Here is a 14,934-nt window from a genome sequence, read left to right as displayed (position 1 = left end):
ATGCAGAATTTGGCAGGATGCCTAGTCATAGAACACACGGGGTAGTTTTGAAGGATAGAATGAAACTGATCTGCTACTCAGGAACCAAAAAGTCTCACCTCTATGCTGCTGGGGGCTACTTAGGAATAACTATCACACGGTTGCTTTTCATCAAAAGCAACCTTCCAACATCAGAATTGCTTGCATTCCTTGCTTTGTTCTCAGACGACTTGAACCAATCTGTGATGTCTGAACTCTCGATTGGCAATTTTTGTTTTATGTCATTGTCATACTCTATTATTTCCAGACCTGCATGTTGTTGGGTTTCTTCCTTTCTAAACCTGCCTTTTATTTGCTACGACTACAACTCTGGACTATACTCTGTGAACCTTTAGCTATAGACTTCTAAACTCTGCTTCAACTCACTGATACCAATAACATTGCACCCTGACTGATACAATAACAATCATTTATTAAACGGGTATGCTGCCCAACTCTGAGCCACTCTACCTCACCTTTTCTCATTGTTCCTATCACCTATCTCCTCCTACTTATTACCGTATGACTGTAACTTTGTTGCTTGAATTCTTACGATTTATACAGATTGTTTCCTAGTACGATTTGATTGCTTACTTGTACCCTATGAATATCATTAAGTGTTACCTTATGTACCTTATGATTCATGACGAATGTATCTTTTCTTTTATGTACACTGAGAGCATATGCACCAAAGACAAATTCCTTGTGTGTCTAATCACACTTGGCCAATAAAGAATTCTATTCTAGTCTACATTTCTCATGCAAGTTTTATATAACTGCTCAGTCAAGTACTGTAGCTGTCTTGTTGGTTGTTAAGAGATACAAATCCATCACTAAACCAGCTACACATTTGCTACCATGTGATTGTTCCATCTAGAGCAGGACAAGTACATGACAAAGTGACTACATACGTATCATGGTGGTTCCTCCTGCCAGAGCTGCTTTTGTGCCTTGGTAAAAGTCATCAGCAGAAGTCATTCCCATCAAAGACATCTGTAATCTAGTGTGGACATCTATTCCACCTGGCATAACTAACTGGCCATAAGCATCGATTGTTTTCACACCTCCGGGAACAATCAGATTTTCTCCAATTTGCCTGAAAATGACATTAAAAATTACACCTTAATAATTTCATTCTAGGGAAATAAGACTTTAAAGATATTCAGCATAACTGAAACACCCTGAAATTGATGGAACATGCTAATGATGACCTGGTCCTTCTAATTGCAATGAAAACTGGAGGTTTAATTCAGTAAATTATATTTCTGATGTTCAGAGTTGCTTTTAGTTACCTTTTTTATGATTAAGAGACACATAGAAATGTCTCACACTCACAATTATTCAGCTCTACATAAATAAAGAGAAAAAGTGCCACCTTGGAGCAACATTTCTGTCAAAGTTATAGATATATTTCTTTTGAGGTCAATATGCTGCTTTTCTAAACTTTACTTTCCATATAGATATGGTAGAAAATATTGGGGAATTTGGGGTTTCAGTGGAACATCACATCAAATCACTCTATACAGATAAAATGTAAACATGCTGTTTCAAGTTCAATGAAATGTAATCTAAACTACAAATTAATTTATTCAAAATAAAGCACCTTAAAATAAAACTTGATCTAGAGTTCCCCATATGCAAATATCTACTAGCTTTCTCCAATCTGGTGACTTCCAAATGTATCTGAACTATTCTTAAGATTCCTGCCAATGAGAGTAATGGTTTGGGAAGGCTGTTATAGTTCTGCATACAGAATAAAAATATTTAAAATATCAACACAGACTAAAATCATGCAACTGTTTGTTGTGTATTATACAAGTTTTTGAAGCAAATATATGTAATTAAATCACCAACTTACTTAATCAAACCATCTTCCACAAAGATATCTGCATAAAATGATTGATCGTCATTGACAATCTTTCCTCCTTTGATGAGCAAGCGGTCAGTCTAATTTAAGTAAACAAACAAAACATTTCCAAGATAACTTCAGATGCTTCATTCAAAGGCCACCGTAGGTATATAATCAGAAACCCGATGCATGTAGAGCATAGATTGCAATACAAACACATTTTTCAAATCCTGAAACATGCATTTTATTTAAATAAAACACGCATAACAAAAACAGTTTGTGCCTCCTTGTCATTGCGATTTTGCCAGTTATAATTTGAAAAATGTTCATTTATGAATGTTAAGGATTGTACCATTAATGTGGTCAACATTTCTATTATAGCATATGAAGAAGGACAGGCAGCTCTTAATAAAAATGGAAAGGTTTTCTATATTTTTCAGCCTTGCAGATAAGGAGGGTTGATTGTATTCTCATAAAAAGCCTTTGTTTCTCCTCTCTCCAGGCCTCCCTACCACTTCAAATGCCGTCTCCAACACAATGAGATACAGACCAATGCAGGCTGTGACATAGCTATAAACAAGGGGCCAAAAGGGGTGTGTGTGTACTTATCTAGTCAATTTTTTTTCTTTCCTTTTCCTCACTAAAATGACAACTTTTTTTCTTTCATCCGATATTCTTTCTTAGATAAATATACATGTTAAAAATACCATACTTTCTATGTTCTCCGTTTCAATGAGCACATGGGAAATTCCATGATCTTTTCAGTAGTGACAGCTTGGGATAGGAGACTGCTGACAATTTGTGAATCTTCTGTAACCTTTACTTATCAAGCAAGATACCAATTGATAAACAGATAGAAACAGGGAGTCCTAATCTCAAAAGGAACATCATTTCCACCAAAGAAATCAAATTTTGTTATGTAAAATGAATCAATAATAACCATTAAGCAAGGAAGAAAGCAAAACAAAAAAAGAAAATCATTTTATTTTAACACAATTCCATTTTTATCACAAGCAGAAATGTATGGCTAAAATTGTCTTGTGACTGAAACTTTATTGTAAAGATACTTCTAAAGATACAGAAGTGTTTGTCTTTGTCTTAAAAAAAACCCTATGATCACGAAAAGTTGACACTGAATTAATTGGACATAATCAATCAACACTGGCTTCTTTATTAAACTGAGATGGATATAAGGCTAGCCATATTTAGTCTCATAGCCATATGGTGCTTAGGTCCCTAAATGCACACCCACACACAAATGTAGGTGTTGAAGCTAAATAATCTGTACTTGCATTTTTCAAGGTATTAATAATCTAAAGCCTCCTTTGCCTCTAACGTACAGGTAGTCCTCAACTTGTGACCACAATTGAGTCCAAAATTTATATTGCTAAGTGAAAAATTTGTTAAGTGAGCTTTGCCACATTTTACAACTTTTCTTGCCACATTTGTTAAGTGAATCGCTGCAGTTGTTAAATTAGTAATCTGGTTTTTAAGTGAAACTGGTTTCTCCATTGACTTTGCTTGTCAGAAGGTTGCAAAAGTATCACTGCAGCCGTCATAAATGTGAGTCAGCTTTCAAGCATCTGAATATAAATCACATGCGATGGTCATAAATGTGAAAAATTGTCATAAGTCACCTTTTTCAGTGCCACTGTAACTTCAAACGGTCACTAAGTGAACCGTTGTAAGTTGAGGACTACCCGTAATCATAAGATGTGGTCTAAAACAGGTCTGTCGAACCTGTGGTCCATGGGCCACATGCGGCCTTGCACAACCAGTAATGCAACACAAGAGTGTAATAAAAATATAAAAACTAAAAGGAAGTTTGTTCAGCTATTCTACTTCAATTATAACCATGGAAAAATCAGATACCCTAAGCCAACCTGTATTTGTTTAGCTTCTTTTCAACTCAAATTCCAGAGCTGGTTTGCTCTGGCTCATACAGTGCTAAACAAAGAAACATTTTTAAAGAACCCCTACATCAGTTGGGATCAGGAGACCCTTTAGTCAAATGCTTACTCATGTAAAATCTCTGATACCCTTGAAGCAATATTTTTCATTGAAGAGGAACAGTGGAATATTATCAAAGAAAAGAATCAATGCAGAGAGACTTAGCCAAGTTATTTAACATTAGATGAGGAACTGCAATGGAGAGGGCATGCAGAAAGTATAACCTCTTTCTTCCATTAAAGCATTTTAAGAGTTGATAAGTTATAGGGCCATTAGAAGAACAATGGTTCACCAGCCAAGAATAAATTGATAATGCATAAATGAATTATGATAATGCATACTTAAATCTCAACTCTATAAACCTTAAGTGGCATTAGAACATAATCAAACATATTGGCCAGGATCCAAAAATAATGATTATGTTCATCCAGGAAAGATTAGACCAATGAATTTAATGGGGGAGAGGTGTTTGGAGCCAATTATCCCTTACCAAACTTCCAAATGAATATGCCAAGAAGTTTTGGGAATAACTATTCTAACATTGCCATGGACTCATTCTTTTCCATTCAGAATCCCATAAACCCTGATTGGTAGATTACATGTTACTCCAGGAAGAGGTTTATTAATATCTCTGCATTTTCATTTAATTCAATCGTAATTTACTGAATGTGAGTCTGGCATATCCCTACCCACAATCTTTAAAAAGTTAGCAGTGGGCCAGAAATTAGAAACTTTTAGCAAAATATAGGGACAGTATTAAAATATATATTGAATAGTAGTTTTAATATCAGGCTCTTTTATATGCAGACTCAGAAATAACTACCACTAAGTTTCATTAAAGTCACTCTTAACCTGGGAACAGGACTTCAGTCTGAGAAAAAGAAAGCAATGTATGCAGACTGTTAACATTAAAGTAACCATACATATTATGTAACTTGTTCCATAAATAGAAGTATGCAGATGGATAGTGATGCAAGTGATTTTTTTGCTCCTCCCACTGATGAAGAAACTGTGGCAACAGAAGAAATATGGGATGTACTAAAATTGAATCACTGATAATAGCCACCAAAACATTGATTCCTTCTGACACAACACCCTAATGTTACACCTGGTCCCTTTTGTGTATAACAACTCAATGTGTATCTTCATAAACCTCACTCAAGTCAATTATGCACAGGATTACTCTATCCTGCATTATATAGAGATACAATATATTGGAAAATAGATATCTAGACAAATAAAAGGAGTCTGATTCAACCAGAGCTTTATCTTATGATCAGCAAAACTCAGAACACAGGTAAACCATTAAGAAGTCTCCAACTGAAGCTAAAAACACTATTGAGTCCTTCTGAAGTTCAGGATTACAGGGGAAATTATACCCAACAAAGGAGCAAATTAAGACTCCAGATGGGTGCTACTTTCATTTGAAAAACATAACTCACCCCCCATAAGAAGTATTTTGTCACCCCCTTCCATTATTGCTTCCATATTCTCAGGTTAGATAGGGGTGCCTCAACAGCCAATTCTATCCATGGGTGGTCAGTGAAGTTTAAAGGAGATGCATCATCACATTGTAATGTTTATCTGTTCCAAATGTCATGTTATAGCTGGCATTGATTCGCATTTCCTAAAAATTCTTCTTTATCTTCTGGTTCGCTTAAAGCTTTCACAATTCTGCAATGGTTCTAAAAGGGTGTGTGTATTTATGTATGTGTGTGAGCTGCGGCGGGATTTAAGGGGGCTGGACAAGGAGCCCTCCGTTCAAACAATGATAAACAGCGACAAAAAATCGTAGCGGGGAAAATGTTTTGAAAAGAATACGTCTTCCTTTGAGTTTTGCCTAGCCAACAATCTGAAGATCTTTTACTGGCAGGATCCAATTCGGGTCGGTCACCGGGACCAGAGGTTTTATCTTCCGACCTTTCGGACTCGTGTTGGAGCCCTGGAATACAACCTTTTATTGTCTTATAAAGATACATTATTCCTAGACAGTTGGGCGGCAAAACAAATCTCCTGAAATAAAGCGGGAGATCCCAACAGAACGGGCGTAAGCAATAGAAATCTGACGAAATCAAGAAGATGCCGCTTCCAAGGAAAAAGGTCGACTTTCGGATAAAGTCTGAAATTCAGACCTGAAATAAGAACGGGGAGAGGACATCACGGCCCAAAGGCAAGCCGGGGACCCCCAAGGCGCCGAGGCATCCAGGGCCTTCCCGCCTCCTCCACTGCTTGCCCAGCAGCTACGGCGGGTTCGAATCGGGAATTCGGAAGACAAAACCGCTGGTCCCGGTAACCGACCCAGATTGGATCCTCCAACACGATCTTGGGACACATCTATTCGCTTTCATTCGTCTTTTACTGCTCCTACAAGCCCCGATGGACTTCTCCGATGAATCGGCCTGACCACTCCTCCCATTCTCATCCAGAGCCAAACCCGGTCGCGGCCGAGCAGCCTCTCTCCAGCAAGCTTGGCCGACCCATTTCCAAGAGTCCCCCTATAGCGCTCGCCGCGAAAGAGCCAAAGGCGGGACCCCAGGCAGGTGGCCGGACAATCGCCTCCCCTCCCCAACGGGCGGCATCCTCGCTCTCCCCTCTCGGCCGCTTCCACTTCCCGCTGCCCCAGCCCGAGTCACCCTCAGCTCTGGGCGACGAAACCAACCCCCCTCCCCAGGCGCCGTACCATCTTCGCCTCACGGGCGCCACAGCGAGGCCTCGTCCTAAGCCCCCCTCCCTCCACCTTGCGCCCTCGGGGTCTCGCGGAAGCCGGACTTTTGGAGCTTCCCACCCACCCGCTCTCCCGCCTCGGCCGCCCAAGGTCGGCAAAACCGGGTGGGCGCCGACTTCCTCGCCTCAGAGAAAGCGGCGAGGAAAGACGCCTGAGGGCGCTTCACCTCACCGTGATCCGAGGGATGTTCTTCTTGCCTTGGTAGGACATCTTCCCCGCGAGGCCGCGCCTGCAGTGCGGGAAGGAGGGCAGCGGAGGCGAAGCGGCCTTTCTGAGGCGAGAGGAGAAGCGGCGGCGGCGGGCGCGTGGAGGGGCGCGTTTGCGGGCGCGCGCGCGCGCCTCCCTGACGAGCGGATTGTTCTGGCAAGGGGAAGGGAGGGGGGAGGGAAAGCGGCGACGCGGTGGCTCGCGCTGCTCCGCCGGCCCTCAGCCTCTCCGAGCAGCTGCCTGATTAGCATTCCGCCTTCGCGCCTCCGCCAAACAGCAGACAGGTTCTCCCCCCCCCCCCTCTCTAGACGGGCGGGCCGCTCCGCTTATGGGGCCTCCCTCTGGGCAGACTGCCCGCAGATGCGGCCCCTTCCCTGGCCAACAAAGGTTCTGGGCCGCCCTCGCTTGACAACAAAGAACACGTGGCCGAGGCCGCTGGAGGTTGCTGGGTTGGCGGCGAGAAGGCTCTGGGTGCCCCGGGATCTCGAGAGCACCCTGGCTTGGTTAAACATGGAAGACTCCCGCTTTGGAACGGGATGCTTTCCCCCCTCCTCCTCCGCCCTATTTCAGGTCTGAATTTCAGACTTTGTCCTGGCAGCCAGATTTTCTCTTGGAAGGTGCATCTCCTTGATTTGGTGGGACTTCTGTTGCTTGCGCCCGTTTGTGGAAAGCGCTCTCCCGCTTTATTTCCGGACGTTTGTTTGCCTAGAAATGTATCTTTTAATACAGTACTTATTTACAATTTAAAATAGAGCGAGCTGCAAGGAGTCGCAAGATTATGGAAAGCGATCTTCCGCTTTATTTCTCCAGAAGTGTTCGCCCAACCGTCTAGGAATGTATCCTTTTAAGACAATAATTTAAAATAGAGCGAAGTGCCAGGGGCAATATATTAGCCGAGTCCCCATTTTCTCTTCCTGAGCATTAGCAACAACCTCCCGTGAAGATCTGGGAAGGTTGTCTTTTCCCCTCGGACACGTGTTCTTTGTTGTCAAGCCAGGCCTGCCTCTGTTCATTTGTTCCCGAGATACTATTCCAGTATCGATCCGATTGGGGATCAGGTTTAGCCAAGAGTGTCTATTCTAGCAAGAAACAAAATTTCGATCTATAGTGGAATGCGTTCATTTCAGATCCGGTGGAATATCGATCACTGAATATGCGGGGAATGTCATTTTCTCTAATTCCTCCTCCACGGATGGACAACACTCGTCCTTTTCCAAACGTCGGCGTATACACGCAGAGATAGGGTGCCTATTTATATTTCTGATCGAGTGGATCCTGGTCCACGAATCCTGATCCCATCATGAATATAGGCGACCTCGCAGAATCTATATTTCTACAGACCAGGATCGTGGTTGCTTTTTGAACCCCTTGTTTTCGAAATCCCAAGTGGAAATTCTCCAAATAAACTATTCTCCTCCTCCTCCTTTCCACCCTGCCCTGTGTCCCGTCCTTTATTAACAGCCATAAATCAGGAATGACATAAAGGTTTCTTTGCTCCCCTTACTCCGCCCCCTTCCACCTTCGCCCAAGTTTTCTTTGCGTTCAAGTAGCCATTGAAAAGCAAATTTAAAAATGGGGGAGGGGTTGTGTCTGATCACAGCTTATCTTTGTCGAATGCTTCAGATAAAACATTCGAGGGTGTTCTTGCGTGGCCTATTTTCGCTTGGGTGGTGTTAATCTTGGCTAGTTGTGCTGGTGATGGTTTAGGAACTTTGATAAACATAACCCGCTTGGTTAATTGAAGGCTTGGACGGATTTGCACAAAGCCAGAAAGTAGGCTAATTCAGAAGGCCAGTTAAACGCGATGCTAAAGCCGAAGGCGGGTGCGTATTGCGCCTATTCTCTTCCAGTTTAAAACTATCCGCTATCAGTAAGTGGCGGTGCTACTTAGTGTAGTTTGTGTAGTGAAAAGTCTGCAAAAAAGCAAGTTCAGAGAGCACCAAGGACCCCTTCACTATCAGCTTTAATGGGAATAAATGCGACGACTCAACCGCAACTTTATAAACGCCACCTTACACTGCAGCCATATGCTTATCCCCTGGAAATAAATCCCTCTGGTAGTAGCTTTAATACGATTTACTATTCCCCCATCCATCCCTGAGCAGCCTCGGATTCACGTTAGTATCAACCAATCAGCCGCCAGCGCCCATTGACTTTGAAACACAGAAACCACAGGGATTGGATGTCTGAGCGGAGGGGGATGGGGGAGGGGACGAGAGCATACCCGTGAATTTAAATGCAAATTCTGCTCCAGAAAGGTTAAGGAGTCAAAATTCGCTCCTCTCCTAGGTATTTGCCTTGCAAAGCTAACACGTGACTGATTCTTATTTCTGGTCTTTCTGCGGGGCTGTAGGTGAAAGCCCTCCAAAGTCCCACCAGCAGGAGCGAGAGGATTGCGAGAGTAAAGCCATGCGCACAGTGAACATTGGTGAAACCGACCCCAGCCGTTTAAAGAGGGGTAGCAGAGTGGCTGCGAAATCATCCATCACCTCGCCTCTGCCCTGTTTTTTAAGGTTGCTCCCATTGCAATGGTAGAGTAAAACGAAAAGATACGGCTTTAGTTTAAAACCTCCCTCTGACATAAGAAATGGGGCTGACATATTGTGGCTGTTCAATAGGGGGAAAGACCTGCCTTCCCTCTAGCCCGGGGCGGTGCCTACTTCGCGGACAAACGCATACCTGCCTACAAAATGCAACCTCGGTTTAAACGATGGGATCGGGTTTTTAAAAAAACATTTATGGACATGTTTCGAATGTTCTGCCATTAAATAAATCCCTGGAAAAAAAGGGCCAAGTCGAGGGGGCGGGGAGCGGCATATAAAAGTTAATGGGACATCCAAAAAGTTTCCTATTCCCTGCGTCTTCTTTTCTCCCTTACCTGATGGCCACCGGTAGGCAGCTGCTCCGCAATCCCAGGTGAAGGCGGATGTGGCTCTGGCACTGAAGTTGTGGGGAGCGCAGTGTTTGGACTCCTTCGGCTGGTTTCAATCTGCTCTTCCGATTCGCTGGACTGCTGGCTGGAGTCTTCACGGTCGAGCTTCCGGCTCTCTTTTCTTTTCTCACAACTGAAAGAAGCAAAGTTCAGGGTTTTGTTTTCAAAGGCGCCCTCCACGTTGCAAAACATGCCTCCGTATTTCTGCCTGGGCTTGGGGCTCCCGGCGCCCAGTGCCGCGAAGTAATCGGGGAGTTCTTCCTCTTTCTTCTCCGGCTGCTGCTCTCTTCGCTCTGCCATGGCTGCTTGGGAAGCAGGCCACCCTCTTGAGGCTACTGGTGCCGGGAAATGAACCGAAGCTAGAGATTTAGGGAAGGGAGGGTCACAGAAAAGCAGGGATTCGGCTTGACTTTCCCTAACGAATCAGTTCGGCGATTCGTTAAGCCTGGTAGTAAAAAAAAAAAAAAACCGGCTCTAGCTGGAGCCGGGGGTTGGCAGGGAGCTGTCCAAGATATATGGTGCTGAAACAGACGCGTCAGAGAAGTTCATTAGAAGGACATCTCGGCGGAAGCCCACCTACGGGAGAATTTCCATTGCTGTCAGTTATACTGCTTTTCCTCTTGGGTGGGGTTGATTCAACTTCACTTTGCTGCTGCCGGATCTGGGATGATCTCAGAGAAAAGAAAATGGCACTAAAATGTAGTGACAGCTATTAAACTATTATTACTGGATTAACTGTTAAACAGAGATAAAATTTGATTTGCTTTTTCTCCTAAAAAAATGCTAGCCAAGGATGTGTAATAAAAATGATTTTTTTTTGTCAAAACATTCTAACTTTAATGGCTTACTGAAAACTGCCTATTCTTAAGCCTGTAAACTTTGATAAACCTCAATTTTATTGTTCCAAAATCTCCAAATTTGAAATAAATGCCCATGTTAATAAATATGGGCTTCTTTGCTAAGTACTCTTTTTTTCCTGTTCTGTCTTCCCTTAATAGTTATCAAACTTTTCTACAGAAAAAACTAGTAAAGCAGAAATTATAATTATACTTTCAACACTTTTGTAATGTGGTGCTGTAGGCGTAGTGCTCTTCCCTCTCCTATTTAACATCTACATGAGACTGCTGAGTGAGCTCACTTGTCACCATAGGGTGAGGTATCACCTGGCAAATTAAGTGATGCTGTGGACATCCTCTCTTGGTGTCCGGGGGCTGTGAGGGTCTGGATGGGAAACAACAAGCTTCAATAGAACCCTAGGATGAATGCATAGCTTGTATTCAACCCTAGGATGAATGTATGTATGGGGTTTGGAGGTTTCTGATACTAGGATAACACCATTGAGTGCAATCTGGCAAGCCACCTGTACTCAGGACTCATGCTGAACGAGCAGGTGGAGTCATGGCCAGGAGGATTTTTGCACAACTCTGTATTGTGTGCCAGTTGTGCCCATTCCTCAAAGAAGGGGCTGTACTCATGATCACTCATGCCCTGGTCACCTTTCAATTGGTTTGTTGCAATGTGCTGTACATGGGGCTCCCACTGAAGACACTTCAGCTTGTGCAAAAGGCAGAGGCACAGACAGTAACAAACAAGCAATTGATTCTGATGGCAGAAACTTAATTTGGAGATACCTATAGCTTTTTGGTATGTGCAAAAATATCCAGCTGTTCCCATGTGCCACTCAGCATGTGATAGTTTGCTTTAGACTTTTTTCCTATTCTGTGTAGAAAAAAAATACTAAAGTAGTTATGGATTTTAAAAGATTTTTTTAATTAAAAGTTTACAATAATTTATGTACTTTACAAATTAATAGAAAGTCTCTGATATATAGCATATGAATCACAATACAAAAATATGTGTAATTTTTTTTACATACGAGCCTACTTGAGGATATGATTATTGTGAGATTACCTTAAAAATAACACAAATAGAACATGGCATATTTATCATGGGGGGAAAAGTTATTCTAGATGCATTTACTTTATACAAATATTTACAGTAAATGTTATCCACTGTACAATTAATATGTAGCTATACTATACATATTCACAGTATGATTTCCTGAGTCTGAACTAAATCCTTTACTGTTGAGAAACACATTTTGGACTGTGAGTTTCATAATTATTTTACTGATGCATGATGATTTGGCACCTGCCCACCAAAAATAACTTTCAGATAACATTTTCTACACAACAGGTATGTAATGTTAACAAGCTGTGTAAGGCACTCAGGGAAATGCAAAGGTATTTAGTGAGCTGAATATTTCTAAATAACAGCTACAGTCCTTCAACAGCTTGAACAACAGGCATAAGTCTAAAATACATAATGCACAATCACTGATAAATTAAGCAGCAATTCACATGGGTTTTACGTTCAGACCTGATGTAAAAATGACCCAGAAATATGCTCCTTCTGGAACTAGTAAATATAAGCTATGTAGGATATCACTGTCAATGTGATAGATTTGTTAAGGCTTTTCTGAAAATCTGATAATTAAAGGTACTTATATGAAATTATTTTCTCCATTTCTATATCAGCTATTTTCCTATATCAGCCATTAAAAGGATATTATTGCAATGAAGTTCAGACATAGTCTCAGCTCATTGACTGTACAGTAGATGTGCTGAGACTGAAAATGAATTCTAGTTAATTCTTCTCTATCACAATTGGAAAATTTAATATGAATTTGATTTTTTAATGCTTAAATAAGGCCTTCCTATTTACTGAAATGACAATATGACTCAATTAAGATTGCACACAATTTGAATAGATAAATTGGCATGTTCCAATCAATGAAGTCAGTTCTTCCTCCTCTGCCTTCCCAAATACTGGTTATGTATCATCAATGAAGTACACTTGGGGCTAGATGTTTATAGACAATGCACAAATAAGTTGCATCTAATATCCAAAGCAAAGTGTATCAGAACAGCAAATGATGTTTTCTGTTGTCACGATAAGCAATACCATTTGAAATATTCAGAACAGTTAAGGCTACACATTTATATGCATTAATGTAGGAGTAAGCCTTACTGAGTGCAGTGGGATTTATTTTAGGGCAAACATGCATAGGATTATACCCAAATTAGAGAAATTTTAGAAATCTGCTCCAAGAGTTTTCATGTGCATCTATAGCTGTTCCAAAGTGTTGATGTCCCCATTAAACCATAGAAAAGGCAAAATTACAAATGTACATCTCTATATGTCTATATCTGGTTTTGCAAGAGCCATCTATATCCCTTAAAAACAACCTGAGAGCTCCAAATTGCGGCAAAACTGAGATATACTGTATATAGCCTTTTAAAGTCTATATGGTAAACAAGAAGAACAAAAAAAGTCTCAGAAACTATTGCAATACATATGGCAGACCTATACATATGTAAGAATTAAACAAAAGCAGTTTTCCTTGATTGCTGACTTTTTGCACTATCAAAGGAATAATGAATATAAGCCATAATTCTAATGCCGTAATTCTAAATACATTTCCTTGTATATTCTATTAAAATCCATGGGAAGTATATTCATCTAAAATCAATGAGTTTGGAGGCAGCTTTCTGAGCAGGATGAGAAGCTGAGGGAGAAAGCGGCATTGGGAACCAATTCAGACAATTCAAATGGACTTACTATATGTTTTTTGTTCAGGGCAGGTATTGGGTGGTAGCTAACTCATAGATACCTTGGTAACTCCAATCTCTGCCCAATTCTCTGCGCTAAGCTATTCTATGGGATAGTGGTGAACATGGACTACAGAGGCAATCGGGAAAGCAATTCTGAAAAAGGAAAATAAGAATTTTGGTTTGTGTGAAACCCTTTGGAGGAAAAATGTTTTTCTTCTGTTACTTAATAGACAATAGTTTGAAGCAATCTGGACCAATCTTTGTAAAGGTGAGATGAACCTCAAAATGCTCTCTATCTGGGTTCAGGTGTAGTTTAATATAGGCAGTGAAAATGTCCTGTTTTGCATCCTCTGACTAGTTCAAGTGAGGAGAAAGTGTCATTCTTCAATCAGTATTGTACATGCCAGCTACTTTGCCATAATGGCATCTTCTTGGAGTCCAATATTATATTAGTGCAATCTAAGGTTGAGTATCTAATTGTTTCATTATAGACATATTTGTTTAGAATTAAATTGTGATTATTACATAGGATTTTTTTTCATTAATTAATTTGTAGAGGACTTCAAAGCTGGCAAGCAATCAACTTCTCCAAATTTGGTAGTTTCCAGATGCATATAAATTCTGAGAATACAATTCAAAGAATTCCTAGTCAACATTGACAAAGATATGGAATTCAAGGAGGTGAAGCACCAGCAATTTCCAAGGAGATTAGAAAAGACTTGATATAAGCTCTACAGTTCTGGTCATATGTTTATTGACGAATGATAATTTTAGACTCACAGAAGTAATTCTTCATTTTCCTTTTTCTATATGGGATGTGGATGAATGTGCATGTAAAATACATACATGTGAATGTAGTGTAAGACTTCTGAGCAGCAGCAAATGAAAATACATTCACTGAGATATTCTTTTATGTACGATGCATATTTCCATATGAACATTAGCATATTTATATACACCCTCACTTAATTGTTTTACATTTCCCTATCCTATATAGATACAATTGTTTATATAAAAGTTTTTAAAAAGAGATGTTACTTGGCAATTATAGGACAACTGAATGAAGCATATATACAGCATGCTAAAATGTCTGCAAAAATAAATGTATACCAGCCAATTTTCAATTCTGCAATCCATTCAATGCATCACCTATTGCTCAACATCACCAGGCCAATAGCAGCATCTGAAAGCACACCAATTGCTTTATGTCAGTGTTTCTCAATCTCAGGAACTTCAACTCCCAGAAATGTCCAGTCAGCCTATTGAAGTTGAAGTCCACACATCTTAAAAGTTCCTGAGATTGAGACACACAATTTTAAGGCATTTAAATGGATGCCTGCATACCGTGTTACTTTCATACAGTTGAATCAGATGTTTGCTTTTAATAAGATGAATGATAAATGCAATGCTTATGGCACTTGCACATGAGTGAAATAGGGCCAAGGTATTAGACCAAGGAGACTTGGGTTCAAGTGCATCTTTAGGCATGGAAACTCTCTGGGTGTCTTTGGGGCCAATGACCTTCTCTCAGCCCAACCTACCTGACAGAGTTTGTCTGGGGACTAAATCAAACACTATACCTTCATATATGCAATCCAGGGCTCCTGGAGAAAAGGTGGGTTATAACAAACAACAGCAA

General features: G+C 40.8%; 1 protein-coding gene across 2 annotated transcripts in view; it reads right to left on the bottom strand.

Moving 5' to 3' along the window:
• The window catches only part of DPYSL4 (dihydropyrimidinase like 4), a 42,382-nt gene extending 35,547 nt beyond the window's left edge, over nt 1-6,835 (bottom strand). For both annotated transcript variants that reach the window (XM_081955462.1, XM_081955463.1), the window contains exons 1-3: nt 6,714-6,835; nt 1,877-1,965; nt 930-1,114 (exon numbers count right to left, since the gene is read on the bottom strand). In XM_081955462.1, coding sequence (XP_081811588.1) covers nt 930-1,114; nt 1,877-1,965; nt 6,714-6,752 — 313 coding nt within the window. In that variant the 5' untranslated portion in view covers nt 6,753-6,835. The remainder of the gene's footprint in view (nt 1-929; nt 1,115-1,876; nt 1,966-6,713) is intronic.
• Nucleotides 6,836-14,934: the final 8,099 nt, after the last annotated feature.

Source organism: Natrix helvetica (assembly GCF_964273705.1).
Source record: "Natrix helvetica genome assembly, chromosome: 5".
Taxonomy (NCBI): Eukaryota; Metazoa; Chordata; class Lepidosauria; order Squamata; family Natricidae; genus Natrix; species Natrix helvetica.
Note: the sequence above shows the minus strand (reverse complement) of the source record. Positions and strands in the feature narration are given on the sequence as shown.